Here is a 21233-nt window from a genome sequence, read left to right as displayed (position 1 = left end):
TCTTCCTCCTTCCCCTCTGTGTGTGGCACACGTCCGCCTTCCCTGTTCACTTCCGCCAGGCCCCCTCCCCTCCAGTGCTCATGCGGATGTCATATCCACCCCTCACCTTCCCAACACACATCTAACATGGAACCGGGGGACACAGCCCAGACAGTGCAGGGGTCTTGGGCCTGGTGTCGTCTTAGCCGGGGTGACAGGTTGAAGCAGCACTCTCTGCTGCAGGGGTAGACGGAGTGCTCCCTGGAAGGTGAGTCCGGGAGCACCGAGCTGGAGATGCCTGGATAGGACAGGCTGCAGGCTCCCTGTGAAGTCAGGCCCAAGGCGGAGAGGCACTGAGGGCAGGAGAAGGGTCTGCTGCCAAGGTGGAACACGAGACAGGATTCTGGTGGTAGCCCCACCTGTGTTAGCTCAAGAAGTCCCATCTGGAAGGGGAAATCAGGTCATGGAGGCTGCTGGGACCCTTCCCAGACTAAAGATCAAGCATGTGTGTCCTTTGGCTTTGAAGTCCCGTGGGGGTGGAGTCTGGGGCCCTTATCAAAGTGGGTATTGGGTACTTAATGTGTTTGTGGAGCAGCCTGAAGTCAAGAGGTCATCTCTGCAGCCCAGGCTTGCAGCCAGAGCGGACCCAGGACCCTCTATAAAGGCTGTGGGAAGGAGGACTGGCTCCAGCAGTGGCCAGCCCACGGTCCAAGATGAGGTGCCTCGTGGTGCTCCTTGCAGTTCTCGCCCTTTCCCAGGGCAGTGGGATCTCCAGGTGGGTATCAGGCACCCAGGGAGGGGAAGGGGGTCACATGCACCTGCTCTGGGTGGGTGTCTCCCGGTGTTACACCTGTGCCCGCGGCCATGCTGTGGGTTCCCAGGAGAGTCTTGCCTTTGCGTTTGGGACCTTTCCCTCAAAGTCTGCTCAGCCACTGCAGGCGTGATGAGCAGCAACGCAGGGTCAGACCGGCAGCCTGGGAAATGAAGGGCGTGGCTTCTGGGGTCAAACTGCCTGTGTTCTGATCCCTAGCTCCATCACTAACCTGACTCCCAGTGCCCTGTTTCCTCTTCCATTGTAAAATCAGGAACAGAAAGCCTCTCTCTCTCAGAGTTGTGAGGAGTATATGAGTTGGTATTTGTCAAATGCTTTGAGCAGTGCCTGGCGCATGATAAAAAAGCTACGTATGCATTTCTTAGACAAAATAAAGTTCTCTCTATGGGCTGAATTCCCAAGTTTTCCTCCAAAACTAATAACTGATAATTTTTTATTTGATACTTTTTTTGGAAATAATTAAAAAAAATAATCTCTCCACCCAACCTGGGCCTCGAACTCATGACGCCAAGATCAAGAGTCACCTACCTGCTCTACAGACTGAGCCAGCCAGGTGCCCCATAACTAATATTTCTTGAGCTGTTTTTTGCTGGGTGCACTATTCTTCCTGGATTTGGTAGATATTATTATTTGTATTTTACAGATGAGGCAGCTGTTGTTTGAGGAGGGTCCCAGAGCTACCCAAGGCCACATGGTTCATAGTGGAGGAGCTAGGATTTGTTCCCAAGTGATCTTACATTTTTGCCACAAAATCACCCTATCTCCAGTTCCTAGCCTGGAGCTCCATCAGGCCATGAGCCTGGGGAGACCTGAATTCACCCCTGGGAAGCTGGATCCCTGAAAAGGGGCCAGGGGGCCTTTGACAAGTCAGAGCTCCTTATGTCTTGAAAGGGAAGTTTTTTTTAATCAGGCTTCGGGTGGTTTCAGTGCAGGGACTGGACAGCACTGGAAGTGGAGGTTTCCATGGTGGTTGGAACCTCCCCGTTCTTGGCGTGGGGCAGTGGGCTGCCGGCGTCCCTCTGAGGGAGGTTCCCTGGGGCCTCATGCTGGACACAGCAGCTAGTAGAGAGACAGCTGCCCCTGTGGGAGTCACCAGGCCTTCCATGAGTGGATCCTGAGCTGCGTGGGAACAGGAGCTCAGCAAGCAGAACACTTTGCGGACCAGGACATGGGGACACAGGAAATGGCAACTGTAGGATTGGGCCCAGGAGCCTCTTTCCTTTTGGGCTTATGTCCTTTTTTTATCATCAGAGACAAACGCTGAGAAATGTCTTAGGGGCTTTTATTTCTGTTGGGTCCTGGCTGAAGTCACACTTGAGGGCTGGGGAAGGGAGGCACCAGAAAGAGAGACCGTAAGTCCTGTACAGGGCTGTTCCATCTGGGATCTGTTTGGATTGTGAACAACATGAGAAAACCCATTTTCTCTGAGGATCTTAGATTTCCTGCCATTTTCTTACTCTCCAAGCCCTTTCACAGCTGTGGTCTCCACTTGTCCTCTTGTCCTTAAATCAGCCCCGAAGAGGAGGACTGCATAGCCCTTAGAACTGGAGGGACACCAGGGTCATCAGCCTGTATTACTTCAACCTATAGGGGGGAAACTAGGAGCCAGAGAGGTGAAAGCCAGAAGAAGTTGGTCAAAGGCGGGGCTGGAAAATGGCTGGAAAGGAAGGAGGTCACCTGTTTTGCAGAGGTGGAGGCAAAGCTCAGAGGACCTTGGGGGCCACCAAAGGTGCCACAGACTGCAAAGCAGGGTCTAGAACCCTTCCGCTGTTCTTCCTCTCAATTCTCTTCAACGATTTGCTTCCATCATCCAACACCTAAACTCTACCAGAAGGTCCTCCAAGCTGAGGACCACACTCTGTGCTGAAACCCTCTGAAAAATTTCCACACACGTTAGGTTACCCAAAGCGCCAATCACAGGGGTCGCAAAAGAGGGAGCATTTTCAGAGTGTGGGGGACATTGTTTCCTCTCCAGAGAGCGTGCTTCCAGATGGCAGAGGCTGTACCCGTGGGCTCCACGCAATGTCTGGCCCATAGAAGGGAAGCAGCGAGAATTTGGAGACTGAATGAATGACATTATGTCTCTCAAACCTCGGAGTTGGGGAACTCATGAGCAGGCTATAAAATCCATCCACCGGGTCTCCATCAGCATTGAGAAAAGAGGAAGGACTAGGGAACACCAGAGTGTATTATGTTTGGTAAGGGTAGGCACAGAATTGTGAACTGATGTAAAATTTAATTTTTCCTTTGAGTTATGATTTTTAAAAAATGTGGGGAAGTAGCTTACAGAACCTAGAGCCTCTGGGCACTTCTCTGAGGCTGGGCAGCCTTGAGGAGATGCCCACTGGCATCACTAATTCTTCCCTGTCTCCTCAGGGTCCCTCTACACAAAGGCAAGTCTCTGAGAAAGGTCCTGAAGGAGCATGGGCTCCTGGAGGACTTTCTGAAGAAGCACCCGTATTCCATCAGCACGAAGTACTCCAGCCTAGCAAAGGTGGCCAGCGAGCCCTTGACCAACTACCTGGACGTGAGTGGCTCTCCCCTCCCCTTCCAATAATGCTTCTCGCACAGAGTGTGCTGGATGTCTTCTCCTGGTCCCCGCCTCTTTCCCCTTCTAGAAATCAGGAAGTCCTGTGGGCTGCGGAGGCCGTCCCCCTGCCCCTCAGTCAGCTCCACACAGGGCCAGCAGCCCGGGCAAAGGCGAGGCTCTGAAGGCCACTGCCAGAAGGGCCTGAGGCTCAGGCGACCTGTAGACATCCCTCGGGGGCACATGATCTGCTCCCAGGTGTACCCCCATGCCTGTCTTTCCCAGCCCCGTGACCCATGTCTTAGTCTGGGCTCGGCAGGGATGGGATTCTGGTGCCCATCTGCAGCCGCCCAGGACATGACAGGAACGCCCCTTGCGCGGTCTTCCTTCCTGGAGCCTGTCTCCCCCTCATCTGTCGCTCTTGGCAGTAAACAGCCAGCCTTGTCTCTCCTGTGAGCTTGTTGCCTTATCTAGGTCATGCTCAGCCCTGTCCCGACCCTAAGTTCTGACACCTGGGGAGCCTGGCCAAGAGGGGTGGCAGGGAGTTTCGGTTGGGACCCGGGGTCTGTACTTCCCATGTCTCTTCTCTATGTCCCTGCCCCTGGCAGGCGGGGCCCAGTCTTCCTACCGGGGAGGGGTGATGTTCTGATCTAACGTCTGCTTCTGGGGCTGATTCCCGCAGGAGTTGTAGGGCTTAAGGGAGGGACAGGCCAGCGCAGCTGTTCGGAGAGGAGCCCAGTGTGGCGGTTGGAGATGAAGAACCCTCCCCAGTAACCCTCACTCCTCTCTCTTCCCTTGTACTTCATGCCAAGCATTGACCCGTATCCCTAACTCTGTGCTGTCTGTCCCCAGTGTCAGTATTTTGGGAAGATCTACATCGGGACCCCACCCCAGGAATTCACCGTGGTGTTTGACACTGGCTCCTCTGACCTCTGGGTGCCTTCTGTCTACTGCAAGAGTTATGCCTGCCGTGAGTGACCTCCCTTTCCAACCCGGCCCTCCAGGCTCTGACCCCAGGGCTGCTCTGCTTGCCCTGCGTAGTGAGAGGAGAGGGCTGGCTTCCTTTGGAGCCTACTCTGGAAGTCTGTGAATTTCAGTGACATCCACAGATGATTACGGAGGCCTGGCCACTTTGGACAAAAGATGTTAAATGCCCCCAGGCAGAGATGGGGACAAGCTTCATGTTTTAAATGCCAGAAATCAAGGTCAAGTGTTGGTCCTGTGGATTCTGGCTGCATCTGAGGCTACATTGGGGGATTTTGGACAAGAAGTTGGGTCAGCCTGGAAACAAGGAGTGGGCTTGCTTGGATTCTGGCCACCGCTTTTGAGTTGCAGGGTTCTGGGGGGGAACGTGGGTGCAGGAGAGCTCGCTTTGACATTCCCAGCCTCCTGGTTGTGCCCCATCTCCTTGCTCAGCCCCTCCAACTGCCCACAGATTGAGAAGGTGTGCAAATCACGGGTCAAATGTGTAAAGCACCAGCTGGAAATTCAGGGAGCTTAAGCTCTTTATTTTTTAAAGAAATTTTATTTATTTGAGAGAGAGCAGAGAGCACAAGCTGGGGGAGCAGCAGGCAGAGAGAGAAGCAGGCTCCTCACTGAGCAGAGAGCCCGATGCGGGGCTCGATCCCAGGACCCTGGGACTATGACCCGAGCCAAAGGCAGACGCTTAACTGACTGAACCACCCAGGTGCCCAATATTTACTTATGTACTTAGCCTCTGTCAGGAGCCAAGGCAGGCTGCTGACCCTCCTTGGGTTTTTGGTTCTCCTTCCTATAGAATGGGACTGGGATATGCCAGGAGGTTCTGGGAGAATGAAGTCACCAGGCCTATCATTAGTGATGAATAAACGTTTACTATGTGGTACTAACTGATTTCTCCAACAATTCTGGGAAATTGGTGCTCTTGTTACCCCCTTTACCAGAGAAGGAAGCAAAGTTCAGAGAATAAAAGAGTCTTGCCTAAGGTTACAAAGCTGGAGAAAGTAACAAGTCTATGGAAACCCCAGGAATGGCTTTTTTCTTTCTTGTTTGGTCTGGAAGCTACATAGGTCGCTCTGGGGTTCCGAGAGGTGGGTCGAGCAACAAAGGATAATTTTCCTTATTAAACCCTGGGGGAATCAAGAGAGGGGGGCTGCTTATTTCCTGCAGTGAGAATGATTGGTATGTAGACCACATTTCTTACAAGGCCTAGTGAGGTTCTCAGCCCTGGCTGTTACTGTCAAGGGCAAGAAGATTCTACGGGCCTCACTAACCCTGGGTCTGTGTTTCAGAAAAACATCACCGTTTCGACCCGACCAAGTCCTCCACCTTCCAGAACCTGAACGAGCCTCTGTCTATCCAGTACGGCACCGGCAGCATGCAAGGCTTCCTGGGCCTTGATACCGTCACTGTGAGTGGGGCTTGGGGCCAGTCGGGGCTCACTTTTCTTTCCCCGGTGCCTGCTCTGCCTCCCATCCACCCAGACTCTGGCGGGCTGCACCTCCAGCGGGGGTGGAGAGGCCCTTTGCATCCTGTCCATGCACGCCCCCCACCCCGACCCCTGGTGGGGGGCGTGGTGGGTAGGGATTCTGAGAGCCATCTTAACTGGCTGGGACTGTGGCTCATCCCTCCCTCCTCTCCTTTCCAGGCCAGCCCCTGGAGTCCCTCCTGAGAGCTTCTCCGTGCCCAGTTTCCACTTTCCCCATCCTCTTTCATGAGCCCTGAGCCTGTGCCAGCTCCCCAGTGTCACCTGTGGGGTCTCACTGTAAACTGAGTTCTTAGGAGGGGACTATTATCCCCATCATGCAGACGAGGAAACTGAAGCTCCCAGGAGCTGGTGACTTGACTGAAGTCGCGCAGCTGGAGGCTGGGAGCTGTACTTAGTACATAGTACTAAGTACTACGTAAATAATACATAGTACTAATTAGTACATAGAAGGGCTCAGAACTAGGTTCTTGCTTTCCTTCCTCACCCACTATCCAAGGTTCAAAGTCAAGCAGCATCCCCTGGGGCTTATTACCTCCATCTTCCTTGAGCTCTTCCTGGGCCTGGCTGAAGGCTTTTTTGCTTTAAGCCCCAAAAGACCCAGTTCTTCTCTGCTGATGGCCCTCTCCTCAGGTTTGTCCATTGGCAGGGCAAGTGCCCATGCAGCTCAGGCCTCCCCAGGGGTCGTTGCCAGACAGTGGAGGCCCCAGAGCCACTGGTTGAGGTGGTCCCAGCAGACAGGTCCCCGGGGAAGGGGAATCTCCTGCCTGTGTCCTACTTCCTCTGAGGCCCAGAGCCGCTGGTTTTCTTTTCTGCTGTTCTCGGTTCAGGGGGAAATCCCACGTCTTCATGGAGGGGCTGGCCCGAGCCTGCTGGCCTCAGCCGTGGGGCATCGGGTGGCTTTCATTTGCCCCCCTGGGATGGGGGTAGGAGAGAAAACCATGGGAGTCAGGCCCCATGGAAATGAGGACAAGTTGGGGTATTGGAGGAGGAGAAAGAAGATAGGCTTGGGTCAAGGGCTCAGAGGTAGGAGATCAGGTGTGAAAAGCAGGGTGAGCACGTGAAGTGGCTCTTAGACAAAGGCAAACTCCCGAGTGCCATTGGGGGTCTCTGGAGGGTCCTCGCAAGGGGTGACATGACTGGACGTCTGTTTTCAAAGCTCACTTTGGCTGCGTGTGTGACGGGTGGTTTGACTATAAGGGGACAGAGTGGAAGCTGGAGGCCCTGTGAGCTCAGAATGGGTGGGTGGGCTCAGCAGCCTTCCAGGGAAGTGGGCAGATTAACAGGAGAGCTGGAGAGAGAGATACCCTAGCAGAGCACCATTAATGTCCAAAGGCCAATCACTTCCTAAATGCTCGATACGGGTTCGGCGTTCATATTATACGGGCCTAAGCATTGCCTCAAGATGCAGATGTTATTATTCCATTTAACAGATGAGGGGAGGGAGGCTCGGGGAGGGGCTTGTACAAGGTCAAAACGTCAGCATGCAACAGAGCAAGGGTGCACAGCTAGGTCCATTGGATGCTAAGGGGGTGCATGTTCTCTCTGCCCTTTGTGCTGTCCCCAGCTGTTCCCTGGCAGATGCCCCAGGTGTCACTGATGGTAGGGCTGCAGGTTGGCAGAGGGTCTTGGAGCATCCCTCACCCCCTCCCCTTTTCTGGGCTCACCCCCCAACTTCTGCACGTGAGCACTGCTGTCTGCATCCTTCACCGTGTCCTTTCTTCCTCTGTCCCTGGCCTTGCCAGGGTCATTCCTTCACGACCACGGTGCAGAGATGGGAAACGAGGGTTTTTCCCTCTTAAGCTCACATGACTGCATTGCCCGTAGGAGGGTAGGTGAGCCCCCTCGCTCCAAGACTGATCCTGATACAGGCCTACCCCAGAATCTTCCTGCTTCTGGCCAAAGGCCCCTGGTGGAGGTCTCTCGGCTTCTCTTGCAGGTCTCCAATATCGTGGACCCCCAGCAGACCGTGGGCCTGAGCACCAAGGAGCCTGGCAATGTCTTTACCTATTCCGAGTTTGACGGGATCCTGGGGCTGGCCTACCCCACTCTGGCCTCTGAGTACTCAGTGCCCGTGTTCGACAACATGATGCAGAAGCACCTGGTGGCTCAAGACCTGTTCTCTGTGTATTTGTCCAGGTAGGAGCCGCCCCCAGCCAGGGCCAGAATTCCAGGGCCTGGCAAGGTCTCTTGGCCGAGGAGTGTCTATCCATTTGGGACACTGCAATTCAAGAATGGTGGCTAGAATCCAAGCAAGCCCTCTCCTTGTTTCCAGGCTGACCCAACCTCTTGTCCAAAAGCCTCCAGTGTAGACTCCGATGCAGCCAAAATCCACAGGACCAACACTTGACCTTGGTTTCTGGCATTTAAAACATGAAGCCTGACCCCATCTCTGCCTGGGGGCATTTAACATCTTCTGTCCAAAGTGGCCAGGCCTCCGTAATCATCTGTGGATGTCACTGAAATTCATAGACTTCCAGAGTAGGCTCCAAAGGAGGCCAGCCCTCTCCTTTTTCTATCCAGGAAACTGAGGTGTGGGAGGGACGGTCATACTGGGAACTGGTGGCTGAGTCACATCTGGAGCCCAGGGCTCCTGACTCCCAGTCTGGTGTTCCCTGCTCTGTCTTCTTGCAGCTCAGCTGGACAGAAGGGTGGGTGGCAGAATGGGGAGAAGAGCGCCCCACTCAGGAGAAGGAGGGTATTGGGCAACTGAGGTCAAGGGCACCCAGGCGAGGGGTACATTGGTACGTTCATTTGCTCAACCAATATTTATAGGCTGCTACTACGTGCAAGTGCTCTGGCAGAAGAAGGGGATACATTAGCAAAACAGACAAACTGGGAGTTAACTTTCTAGCCGGCGGGGGGGCCAGACAACACACAATCACACAATTTTGCTTACGTTTGTGAGAAGGGCGCTCATTGCAGGCAGATCTGGGTGCCGGGAAAGCTTAGTGATGAGGGAAGCCCTGTCTGGTGGAGGTACGTGTGCAGGGCAGGCAGGGGAAGCTTCTCTGAGGCACGCATGGGAGCTCCCCAGGTGAGACAGAGGATAGCACGCTGCAGGCAATGGCAACAGCACGTGCTAGGGCTCAGGGGCAAGACAGAGCTTGCGGCGGGGTCTAGGAACTAAAAGCAGCTGGGTGGGAGCAGGTGACACTCGTGTGCCTGTGCTTCCTGGCTTCAAGGAAAGCCCCAGAAGGAACAGAGGGGTAGGGGGTGGCAATTTTAATCCAAAGTCTGTAGGACTTGGTTGAAGACCCTTTGCCCTATTGTAGCTGAAGGGTGGGGATGGGGGCTGGGCACAGGAAGACAGTTATGGGTTGCCCCAGCCAAGCCTAGTGGTCATATGAACTACGTGATGGTTAGTTCCCACCTCCCCTGCACTCTACAAGCTGCAGATGCTGCCTCAGTCTGGAGGCGAAGGAGCTCAGAGAGTAGATGCCCTTATCAGGGAAAAGCCCCAAAGATCAGGGAGGTGGGAGAGCTCACTTAGAGCCTGCAGGGAGGAAGTGGGGGTCAAGGGCAGGGAAGATGGTGGGACTGGTCTCAGCTGCCTCTGCCTCCCTCCCAACATGTGGGGCTGCGGCTCCTCCTCTCCAAGCCAGGGTGTCCGAGGGCCACCATATGCCTTTCCTTGGTTTCAGGAATGGCCAGGGGAGCATGCTGACGCTGGGAGCCATTGACCCATCCTACTACACAGGCTCCCTGCACTGGGTGCCCGTGACCGTGCAGGAGTACTGGCAGTTCACCGTGGATAGGTGAGTGAGCAGCAGCCCTGGCTCCAGGGGAGGGGGATGCCAGGACCTGGGGAGTAGCTTGTGAGGCTCCGAGAAGGACCGCAGCACAGGCGCTTGCAAGCCTGGCCCATCAGATTCTGAGTTGGACCCTTGCAAGGCCAGTGAGCTCAGTCAGCGAGAATGCTGACATTCCCCACGGAGTAAGAGTAAGAGTGCTGCACTTTCTGAGCCCTTATTACCTGTAGATATTGGGCTGAGTGACAACAGGATGGTCTCGTTTACGCCTCGCTGAAACCCTAGGAGGTGGGAGGCCACACCAGTATCCTCATGTTATAATTCACTAACGTGAGCCTCATGACGGTCCATCAGTGAGGTCAGGGAAGGGGTTGTTAATGTACCCACTTTGTGGTTGAGAAGCCCAAGGTCAGGAAGGATGATGATTTGCACAAGGCCTGCAGCAAGTGAATGGCAGGGAGAAAGCTTGACACTGGAGCTTTAGGCATCCAGTGCTGGACTTATTCCACCCTTAGTGCATGTGACTTCCGTGGTTTTGAAAAAAGATTGATTTGTGTATTTGAGGGTTGGGGAGCAGCGGAGAGTCCTAAGCTTGCCCCCCCCCCCCTTCTTGAGGATCCTGGCAGGGGAGGATGGGAGGGACCAGGGACAGGGGCTGGATGCTGGACTCACCACGAGGCTGTCCTCTCTGCACTCTGCAGGGTTACTGTCAATGGCGTGGTGGTGGCCTGTGATGGTGGCTGTCAGGCCATCCTGGACACAGGTACCTCCATGCTGGTTGGGCCCAACAGTGACATCCTCAACATCCAGACAGCCATCGGAGCAACACAGGACCAGTATGGTGTGGTAAGGCCAGGCCCATTTCCCCAGAGGGGTGGGGTGTCTCAGGAGGTCTTCCCCGTGGGCTTCCAGCCTGGCCCACTGTGGCTGTCGGGACTCTCCCATCTCACACAGAGGCCGATGTCTGGCCTCCTGTCTTCCAGGAGGATCATGCATCCCTGACTCACTGAGCTCTGCCCTACCCCATTTTTCCTCACCCACACACGGGTCTCCTTGCTTCCCTGACTGCTAAGTGCTCCCGGGTCCTGGAGGAGGCACTGAGTGAGCCTGGAGAGAAAGCGCGGAGGCCAGTCCCCCTTTGTCTCAAGCCAGGGCTGTTCCTGCTTTGGCTGACAGGAGGTCCCACTCAGTATAGCTCTCCTGAGGCCTGAGGGCCTCCCTAGAGTCCTCTGAGTGGGGAGGTCCGTCCGCACCAATGCCAGTGCAGAGGAAGGGATCCTGCCTTGGCCTTTCTCTGCCTCATCGAGCCTGATCAGATCTATTGCCCATCTGAGATGACTTTCCTCTGGCCTTCAGGTTGACATCAACTGCGGGAGCCTGAACAGCATGCCTGATGTGGTCTTTGAGATCAACGGCCGAAAGTACCCTCTGCCCCCCTCCGCCTACACCAGCACGGTAGGAGCTCTTGGGAGAGGAAACCTGGGTTCACCTAGCCCCACCCCCTCCTGGCAAGTCAGTTGGAAAGTGGTGTGCAGGAGGAGCAGTTAGACAAACTGGCCTTTCTGAGTGGGGCCCTGCTGTCCTTGGGCCTCCCCTGTGGCTACTGGAGCCTCATGCTGGGAGAAATGGGTCAGACAGAAAGGACAGAGCCTGAGCAGCCTGTGGGAGGGTTGGGTAGGCTGGACCACAGCCCCTGGGGAACCTCCATCCACTGGTCTTGCTTCTAAGCCCAGGGGCCTGGAGTGTTCTCCAGGACTTTTGTAGGAAGTCTGGGCTTTGTGGAGACCCAGCCCTTATCCCCTCTGACCCACTGGCCTCAGCTTTGACCTAGCCTTGAGCACACACAACTGGCAAGGCCTTGGGTCCCTAGGCCTGGGTTGGCTGGTCAGCAGGGCAGTAGGTGCTGAACGAAGGGGGGGTGCCGGAGAGGACAAGTGAGGGGGGCTGGGGTAAGGGGACCCCACTGAGTGAGCTTGCATGAAGTTGCTTGATTTTGTGAATATCAATTTCTTCATCTATCGAGTGGGATGAATCTGATACTCGTCTGCCTCCCTCGGAAGGTGATTTCAAGGATGAGAGGAAATGCTAGCTGGGAGAGGGACTACGGGGGGTGGGGGTGGGGGGCTGGGCCACCCACAGACATGGTGACCCGGGTTGGGCCCAGCTTCATCTCAGCCTTTCCTCTCCTAGGATATGGGCTTCTGCTCTAGCGGCTTCCAAGGTGAAGGTGATTCCCAGCTGTGGATCCTGGGGGATGTGTTCATCCGCGAGTACTACAGCGTCTTTGACAGGGTCAACAACCGCCTGGGGCTGGCCAAGGCCATCTGATGGCACCGCTGAGCACGGACCAGGGATGCGTGCCCCAAATAGGCATGCGCACGCCCACACACACGCACCTGCACACATACAGATCAGGTTTTCAGGTGCATGTTTCAATAAATACCATATCTCTGCAAAGCGTGGCTTCTGTTGGGCCAAAGCCCTACGCCGCTATGGGATTGGGGACGTGGCATCACGTGGTGTCCGACAGCACTGGGGCTACATGGGTAGGAGAGGGTTGGGGACACTGTTGTTGGGCGGAGACTTTCACAAAGGATTTGGCCACTTCAAGCTTAGGTCAGGTAAAAGCAAGACGTGTCTTGCCTTTGAGTTCTTCCACTCTCGATCTTTCTGGGGAAACGGTGCAGTAGGAGAGAACTTTGTAGGAGGAGGCATGTACCTGGAGAAGGTTTGTACCTGGGCATTAAGGGCTTGGCGTATGGGCCTGGAAAGAGAACGTTGGCCCAAGGACAGAAAAGCTCTACGTCTGTTAAGAAAAGGGCTTCAGGGCATTTTGGAGAACACAGTACACGGTGGAATAAGCAGAAGGTAGCTGGGAAGGTCTAAGGTCCTCAGATTGTCATTAACCTTGGGAATGAGCCACGGTCGAGAGCCCATCCTTAGTCATACACTCTCTGAACCTGACTCACCTGCTCACGGAGACTGGCTCCATCACTGGGGGCAGACTCGCCTATAAGGGCTCTGGGAAGCCGAGAGTCAAAGCCAACACCAGTGCTCCGTGATGACTCTGAGGTCTCAGAGAGGACCCCTAGTGCTCAATGAAGACCCTCGAGTGCTCAGCCAGGACTCCAAGCTCTCAGAGAGGACCCTAGTGTTCAGTAAAGACTTCCTAGCGCTCAGTGAGGACCCCCTAGCCCACAGCTGTCAGAGGATAGACCATTCCTGCTCCCAGGTTCCAGCAGCTCCTTTCAGGAAGGGAGAGGCCACATAGGAAATGCAGACCAGAGGGTTATAACAGAGGGATCCAGGTGAATTTAAGGGGCTTTCCCAGTTATGCTACCCTGAAACCCCATAGGGGTCAGGCAGACAAGATTCTTGGGGGACTCGAGCCCCCTTTTAGGCTCCCTGGACAGTGCTCAGCTGAGCTGCACACAATTGCTCCCTTGACCCGCCTTCCTTTTTCTTTGTGCCCCTTCTCTTGGCAGTCTCCCGACAGGCTTCTATTTTCTAAATCACAGCCAGTCTGACGCCCAATTTTGTGACTGGGCTCCAAGTCACACCTTTATAGTGGCTGAACTCTCAGAAGGCTTGGAAAAGGGGCTGGGGCCAGGTTCGCATCTGGTCGTGCCCCACCTTATCCTGACCACACTTGCCCTGCAAACAGCTGGGGAGCGAGGCCATCCTGCAGGCAGCTGTCTCAGAGATTGAGAGCAAAGCTAAGGATCCAGATCCATGGCACTTGACAAAGGAGACTGTCCCTTAGGAAGAGGAATGGGGGAGGGGCTTCCAGTGGGAGCTGCTGCTGGGGTCCTGTTAATAGTCTGGTCTGGGGGCAGGGTGTGTGTGTGTGTGTGTGTGAATCTCTTGGGGTCTTTCTCAGCTGTATCCAAAGACAGACAAGATGAGGGACACATGGCAGTGGAGATATTGTCCTCAGCACTCACCTGTGTCTGTGGCTGAGCAGACAGTGGCCTCTGGCCAAGAAGGATCGGGGGTTGGGCTGTGGGGGTTGGGAGGATGTGGGGGGAGGAAGAGCTCAGGCTGTAGTCCCAGGTGACCTGAGGAGCTGCAGGTGGGTTGGGGCAGAGACTACAGGAGAATGTTCCAGGACTTTAAGAATAGAGGGTGGGCCTTGGTGCCTGGGTCTTACAGGATTGGGGAGGACAGCATGTGCCAAGGAGTAAGTTCTGGTTTTGGGCAACTTCTCTAAGCCTCACTTCTCTTATCCAAGACCAATACTGCCTGTTTGCCAAGAATGAGACAGAACTGGGCCACTCTCATTATTTTTAGGCTTCTTGTAGATTAAAAAAAATGCCAAACAAGCTCACAAAAATTGTGTCATATTTCAATGGTCTACACTTAGTAAATTGCATTTTAAACATCCAAACTTCCAGAAAGCCCATACAGGATGACTTTCATAAATGGGAAGCTAGGACCTAATGGCCCCCCACTGCAGCACTCCCCCGCCCCGGCCCACCTGACCCCAGTTGTGGTCCCTGTCCTGAGCGAGTAGGGACCGTATGGTGAGACGGCCCCTCCTGGGATTTCTCCTAGCTGTGGAGGATGCCTGTCTGCTGTGTTCTCCATACCCAGATCCCTTTGTCCAGCTTCTGTGCGTCCTTTGAACTTCAGTTGGGTGCAAATCTCTCCAGGATGCTTCTGACTAGGCTGGGTTTGGGGCTCCCCAGGACCCCTCTGCCCAGCGCTCCTCTTAGCATAGTGCTCAGCGTTCTAACATTTGTTTCCTGTCTGTCTCCCTCACTGACTGTGGGCTCCCTGAGGACACACACTGAAGCTCTCATTTTGATATCTTGAGCCCCTAATTCACAGAATGCCTTCTTCGAGTATGACTGGTTTCCCCTTCCTCTTGGATCATTCCAACCACCCATCCGCCACGTTCAGGCCCCTCTGCATCTTCTCCCTCCTGGTTGGAAGCCCAGAACACTCCCCATTCTTTGCTGTCCCTGGGGAAAGGCACAGCAGGTGTGGGAGGACAATGATAGGGAGAGAAGGTGGGGGTGGGGAGCAGACTCCAGGGATTTAAGGTTCTGGGGGAGGGCACACAGGGCTCTGCACCGGGCTGGGTTCTCTGGGGGGGGGGGGGGGAGGGGGGAGGGTCTGCCAGGTGAGGAAGGGGACTTGGAAGGGCTGTCAGCACATCTGCCATTTGCTTGTAAAGAGGGGCAAGCTGGAGGCCAGTGGGGATGCTGGGCACAGGTTCCTGCAGGGCGGGGCGGCTCACCCCTGCTCTCCCACCTGCACTATCTGCCTGTGAGAACTGGGGCAGGGAGCACGTGGCTGAGGAAGCCTCTGTGGCTGCTTCGGGCCCTACCTGACCATGACCATGACCATGACCTTGACTGGCCCCCAGGCCTTTGTACCTGCTGCTCCTTTCGGTAGTTGTTCTTTCCACTCTCCCTGACCTGTGAATTGCTCCTCATCCTTCAAGATCAGCTCAAGTGTCCCTTGAGGTGACACCCCACTCCGCCAGACTTCTCTTCTGGCTTCCCAATTGCTCAGCAGGGATCTTTACAACCCACTTCTCCTGTTGTTATTCACTTACACACGGGGGCTCTGCCAGAGTCTCTGATGAACAGGCATCTCACATCTCTGGCTCCTCAGCACCCTGGGGGATTCCTGGCATGCCGTGGAGGTTGAGCAGACACCTAAGGGTGGCTTGTGCTTTGTTACATGAGCGGGCAAATCTATGACTGGGTAGCAGCAATCATGAGTGCCGAGAAACACAAGTTCACAAAGACACGAGCGTGCGCATGTGCACACACAGGCACGCGTGTCAGTCCTGCACCCCTCCTTGACCCTGTACGCGCACGCAGGCAGAGGCCTCACCTCTGAGTCCAGCCCTGTTTCCTGTCCCTCTCCCCCGCCCCTGTCACTCAATTGCTTGCCAGATCCTCTCATGTTAATGAGAGGAAGCTTTGGCCAGAGAGAAGCTTGGAAAGGAAGTCTTTGAAATGGAAATGTTATGACAAAATGATGGATTGTTTTCTGAGCTGTGCAGTTGGTTTCTTGCTGGCAGCCTCAGAAGGAAGGATATAACTGAACCCGGAGTGGTAGAGGGTGCCCCTTGTCAGGAAGCCCGAGGCAGCAAGACAGGCAAGCGGGACCCACTCTGAGAGCTGGAAGTGGGCCGTGGGAATGTGGGCTGAGGGGACAACAGCGGGGCACACAGAGGGGAAGGGCCTGGCCACCTCTCAGGAGCCCTGGCTATGGCTGCTCCCCCTCACCTGTGCACCACCCCCTCCCTCCCCTCGCCAGCCCCCTACTCAGGCCCCTGGCATATAGTAGGAGGTCTGACCTTCCTTTGGCCTGGCCATACCTAGCGTCCTGCAGGCCTGGCCTCTGGGCCTCTGCACAGGCCATTCCCTTTGCTGGAAGCCCTGTCCACCGTCTCCAACCTATGAACTGCTCTTCCTCCTTCAAGACCAGCTTAACTGTTACCAGCTCTGAGAAGACGCCAACCGCACACAATGCCCACCTCACCCAGAGCCTCCAAACCTCAACAAGACTGGCTGGCTGACCACTGGCCCCTTGGTTTACTGAGGCCTAATTAGAATTTTCACCTGTCTTATTTATTAAAAAATAGTTTTTGAGTATGTACTGTGTGTGAAGCATTGTCCTCTGCACTGTCTCTCAATAAACATGACAGATAGAACCCTCCACGGTCACGGAGCTCTGCAGGGACATGGATGACAGAGACAACACGTGTGTTCACTGTGGAGATTGTGGGTGATTTTGGCTATGGGAGAAAGCAGAGAGGGCTCATGAATGCCAGAGAGCGAAAGTGGGAGCTGCTGCTGGGGTCCTGTTAATAGTCTGAGGTGGGTGAGACAGGCTCCAAAAGAAGGTGACGTTTGAGCAAAGATATGCAAGAGGGGGTAAGGTGTGTGGATATGAACGAGGGACAAGCATTATAGGTAGAAGGAACAGCGTGTGAAAATTAACGCTCAAATGAGTTACCAGTAGATACATAAGGATACATTATTATTTGTTTACACGTCTTACCTTTCTGAGATGACCCTTTGAGCGCAGGGGTCACTTCTCGAGCCTTCTGAATACTTCACAGCACTTGATATAGTGTAATTGTTCAGTGGATGTGTGTTGAATGAGTAAACAAACTCCCAAGTTTGTCCTTTCTAAACTCCTACGCAGGATAAGGGCTGCCAGACTCAGCTGTTGTCCTGGAGCGCCCTCTAGTGGCCCAATTTTTCAAATGCCCCGTTTGTACATCTTTCTATGTTCTTTCTACCTTAGAAGGGCGGGGCGGGGCAGTTCGGTTGGGGTGGGGCGCGTTGTGGCCAACCAAATCATAGAATTTACTACTAAGTCTGGGGCACAGTGCCAGCTTCTGCAGGAGGCACAGGCATAGGGGGCATGGTCCCTGCGTCCCTGCTCTCAAAACCCCTCACTGGACTTCTCACTGGCTAACCTTTCCCTTCTCTGTTTTCTGGTATCCTCCCTCTCTGATCTTTCTGGATCATCTGTAACCCCAGGATTACATCTGAGCTGGAGCTGGCCAGGTGAGGATGTGGCTGCTGTGTGTGCTGTGGGGCTTGGGAATGGCATTGGCCCTTAAGGGTGGTTCTGAGGCCTTCAACCTGAGGAGTTAGATCTCCAGGGAGCCTGGGCAGCAGTTAGACACTCCCTGGAGCCCTGGGGCTGGGGTTAGGGCTAGATGAGATCCAGTCCAAAGTTGTCTCCCTGCTCTGGCTGGTGGAATCATGCCTCCTCTCGGAGGACTGCTCATGCATGGCCCTGGCCCCTCTCTGGGCTGGTGGTCTTGGTCTCCTCTGCATGACTCTGAAGTTCCATCTGTGGGTGCTGAGCTCTGCCACCTTTGTCCTTGCCCTGTCCTCTGGCCCCAGCCATGAAACCTGAGAGTCCCTTTCTTTCCCAGGGCTCTGCTTCGCATTGAGACCGGAATAACTCTGTCTTTAGAACTTTATTTTTAGGACCTATGCGAAGGAACAAGGAGCCTCCAGAGAGACAAGTCCTGTGTTGGGGAAGGTCTGGGCAGGGACCAGTCATACCTTCCATACCTTCTGCAGATTTGAACTGTTGCCTGGGAAGTTCTGTAAGCCAGAACCTCCCATGGGAGTACTGGATCTCAGCCACATTCCCCTCATCAGCTCCCTGGGGGGCGTTTCTCATCCAAGAGCATCATTCATTTACCATGAAGGGCCCCTGGGACTCCCGGAGTTGCCTTGGGGGCCAATCTCTTGGCCTTGCTAAAGAGACAGTGAAGCAGGCCGCCCCACCCTGAGGCGATGCTGGGGCCAGAGTTCTGGCACCTGGGCCCATGGCCTGTCGGGTTTGGATAACAGCAAACAGTGGAGAATCCCCAGCCATTTTCCTGAGTCCACACATGCCCAGGGTATGGCCACAGGCCACTCTGGGGAGACATAGGCCAGTCGAGGGAAGCATGAGTTGGAATGCGAGAAACTTGAGAAACCATAGTCTTTGGCCCGAGAGTCAGTAGGATGGAGCGATAAGCAGGGGGGCACAGGTGCCCCGTGGATGTTCTGGTCACCTGGGGGCAGCTGGGCTAGGGGTTTGGACTGGACCCCAGCACTGATGTGGACCCATGTTGCCCATGGGGGGCTCCCTGGCAAAGGTCACTGGGCACTTGAGCCCACGCCTCCCTAGCCCCTCGCACTCTCTGAGCACTTTGTCACCTCGGGTGGTGTCTTAGAACAGATCACCACCAACCGGGCAGCTTAAACAATGGCCATTTGTTTCTCATGGTTCTGGAGGCTGGATGTCCCGAGGTCAAGGTGCTGGTAGGGCTGGTTTTTCCTGAGGCCTCCTCTCTCCTGGCTTCAGAGAGCTGCCTTCTGTGCACAACCCCTCCCCATGTCTCTTCCTCTTCTCCTAAAGACACCAGTCTTATTGGGTCAGGGCCCCACCCGTATGACCTTACTTTACATTAATGGCCTCTTTAAAGGCCCATCTCATGGGGATCCGGGCTGGCTCAGTTGGTTAAGCGTCTGCCTTCAGCTCAGGTCATGATCTCAGGGTCTTAGAATCGACCCCCACATTGGGCTCCCTGCTCAGTGGGAAGCCTGCTTCTCCCCCTCCCTGTGCTCTGCCTGCTTGTGCTCTCTCTCTCTCTCTCTTTCTCTCTCAGTGTTAAATAAATAAATAAAATCTTAAAACCTTTAAAAATAATAAAGGCCCATCTTCAAATGCAGTCCCACTGGGGGCCGGGCTTCATCAGCATATCGAGTTTGGAGGGACAGTTCTGTCCATTACAAGTGGCATCCTGGGAGGGTGTCCTCCCCTTCCCCACTATTCCTGTCACCTCTACGCTGCCCTGCTGCTCCTGCGCCATCTGGCCCCAAAGAAGCCTCTTCCCCAGGGCTGCAGCTGCCTTAGTTGCTCAGAAACCTCCAGCTCCTTCTGGGATTGGCTGGCCCTGAGGGGTACGGTTCCAGTGGGACTCAGCATGCGTCCCCAAGCAAGGGCAGAGAGAGGAACCTTGGAGAGTGAGTCACTTGTCCTACTGGAAGAATCTGACCTAGAGGGATGCAAGAGGGTGACATGGGGGACTCCGGTCTTTCTCATACAGTTGGGGTGGTGGTGGTCAGGCCTGAGGTCTGAGACTGATCCCCCAGGCATGGGCCTGTGCCTTGCCCAAGTGTACTCTCTCCTCCCTCCCATCACAGATTTACAAAATGTCTAGCATAAGATCTTTGCAGCCCAGTGGCGTCCCAGTGGTGAGTTAACACGATCTTTGCCCTCAGGGAGTTTTGCAGGGGTGAGAGCTATCGGGAGCTTCATCATGGTCAGATTTATGGAGAGGGGCCATATTTTACATTTTAAATATTTTGTACTATTGTTCTCTCCATTGATTGCAGTGTCCTAAAAAAGAATGGTAATTCTGAAATCAGACTCCCATCTGCCAGATTGTTTCTTACGCCAATGAGTGTCCCAGTTTCGAGTCTAGAAGGTATGGCCCACGTTCAGCCTGTGCTTCTGAGCCCCTGATGTGGGGCAGGGATCTGAGTGGAGGAAAGGGAGGCAGATCGGGCACCTGGAAACCATCCCCAGTTCGGGGGTCCCCAGGCCTGCTCTGTGTTGGCTCATGGAAGCCTGTCCCTTTCTCAGGCAGCCCTCGGACCCTTCCACCCTGCTCTGCCTCTCTAGACCAGCCACTTGGACTTTGACAGCTTCTGGACAACCTCCAGAGGGCCCCCAGATGAGATGTGACCTTTATAATCCTGGCAGGGTTTGTTGGAGGGTCTGAGAGCTGAAGCCAGAGGGCAGCCATGAGCTGTGACCTATGGGGACAAGTGAGGAAGGGGAATTGCGGTGGGCTTGGCCAAAGCTGGGCTGGGCAGAGTGGAGAGAAGCAGCCTCCCCACAACTTGCCCTTAAGGCTTTTGGCAACTTGGACGATCTCCTTAGGTCTCCTGGTAGGCAGCCCCCTGTGTGTAGAGCCCTGGAGTTGAGGACTCTGGGAGCAGCTTTGCCAGAGGGGATGGCGGGGTGGGGGGACCCTGAAAGCTTTCCTAGATGAAATAAGACTGATCCTCCAAGGTGGGCATTTCCAGAGGCTCTCTCACTGGACAGCAGAAGCTGGCCTTCCCAGAGGAGTCACCTCCTCTTCAGGGGGTGGGGAGGGGGGTTGTCTGGTAATCACCGATGCTGTAGCCCTCGACCCCGTGAAGAGCTCTCTGGCCCTAGTGTGGGTGCACAACTGTAGCGTATGAGCTCTGGGTGACCCAGAAGGGAGTAAACCAGAGCAACATGTCCTAGACAGCTGGACTGTCTGTGGACTCACTCTGTCTTCTGGCCAATTTCCTCATAATGGATATGAGCTGTATGAGTTTTCTATTGCCATGGCATTGAATTAGCAGAAACTTAGTGGATTTAAACAGGGCAAATGTATGATCTCATAGTTCTGGATTTTGGAAGTCAGTGGGCTAGAATTAAAGTGTCAGTAGGACTGCCTTCTTTTGGGGAGTTCTAGGGGGCAATTTATCTTGTTGCCTTTTCCAGCATCCATGGGCTGCCAGCATTCCTTGGCTGGTGGGCTCATCACTCTGACCTCGGCTTCCATTGGCTCATCTCCTGACCTTGGCCTCTGCCTCCCTCTTGGAAGAGGCTGTGATTACATTGTGATTACACTGGGTCCATCCACATAATCCAGGATCATCTCACCACCTTGCGATCCTTGATCACATCCACAAAGCCCTTTTTGCCATGTGAAGGTAATGTATTCAAAGGTTTCAGGGATAGGGGTGTGGACATCTTTGGGGAGCCAATATTCTGTCTCCCACATCATCCTGTTGCTCTGATTTTGAAGTGCATATCGAGTTCCCCTCTGTGAGGCCCATATCCAAGAGAGGAAGTTTTTAGTAGATGTGGGGGCTCCCCTCTACCTGCCCAAGGCCGTCCCCCTTGGGTAACTGATCAAGAGTCCATTTACTTCAGAGCACGCCTTGCCCTTGTCCTCTGGGGATGGTTTTCTCTATGGTTTTCTCAGGACAAGCTCATTGAACACCATCCCATTGCCCTAATGTTGGCACCCCAAAACACAGCAGGATAACCTTCTTACGAAACCTCACAGAGCTGAGAGCTAACATGTCACAGCTAGATACTTGTCCCCGCAAATCCCAAATCCTGCCCAGCCTACCAAGCCTCGCTGTCTTCTTGACT

The 21233-nt window shown here is 54.5% G+C and overlaps 1 protein-coding gene across 1 annotated transcript; it reads left to right on the top strand.

The window, feature by feature from the left end:
* The first annotated feature begins 684 nt into the window (after positions 1-684).
* LOC116567640 (chymosin-like) lies at positions 685-11985 on the top strand. The gene is made up of 9 exons (XM_032302849.1): positions 685-754; positions 3188-3338; positions 4191-4308; positions 5609-5727; positions 7742-7941; positions 9447-9560; positions 10256-10400; positions 10911-11009; positions 11745-11985. Exons 1-9 carry the CDS (start codon positions 693-695, stop codon positions 11880-11882), a joined length of 1146 nt encoding a protein of 381 aa, XP_032158740.1. The 5' UTR covers positions 685-692; the 3' UTR covers positions 11883-11985.
* Positions 11986-21233: the final 9248 nt, after the last annotated feature.

Source organism: Mustela erminea, chromosome 10, assembly GCF_009829155.1.
Source record: "Mustela erminea isolate mMusErm1 chromosome 10, mMusErm1.Pri, whole genome shotgun sequence".
Classification (NCBI taxonomy): Eukaryota; Metazoa; Chordata; class Mammalia; order Carnivora; family Mustelidae; genus Mustela; species Mustela erminea.
This window is presented reverse-complemented; position numbering and strand designations above follow the sequence as displayed.

Bases quoted from the DNA above. Each gene is read 5' to 3' on its own strand.
- LOC116567640 (XM_032302849.1), top strand. From the start codon at position 693: ATGAGGTGCCTCGTGGTGCTCCTTGCAGTTCTCGCCCTTTCCCAGGGC. The intron at 7,942-9,446 runs GTAGGAGCCGCC...CCTTGGTTTCAG, and splicing joins TTCTCTGTGTATTTGTCCAG to GAATGGCCAGGGGAGCATGC. The intron at 11,010-11,744 runs GTAGGAGCTCTT...TTCCTCTCCTAG, and splicing joins CCTCCGCCTACACCAGCACG to GATATGGGCTTCTGCTCTAG.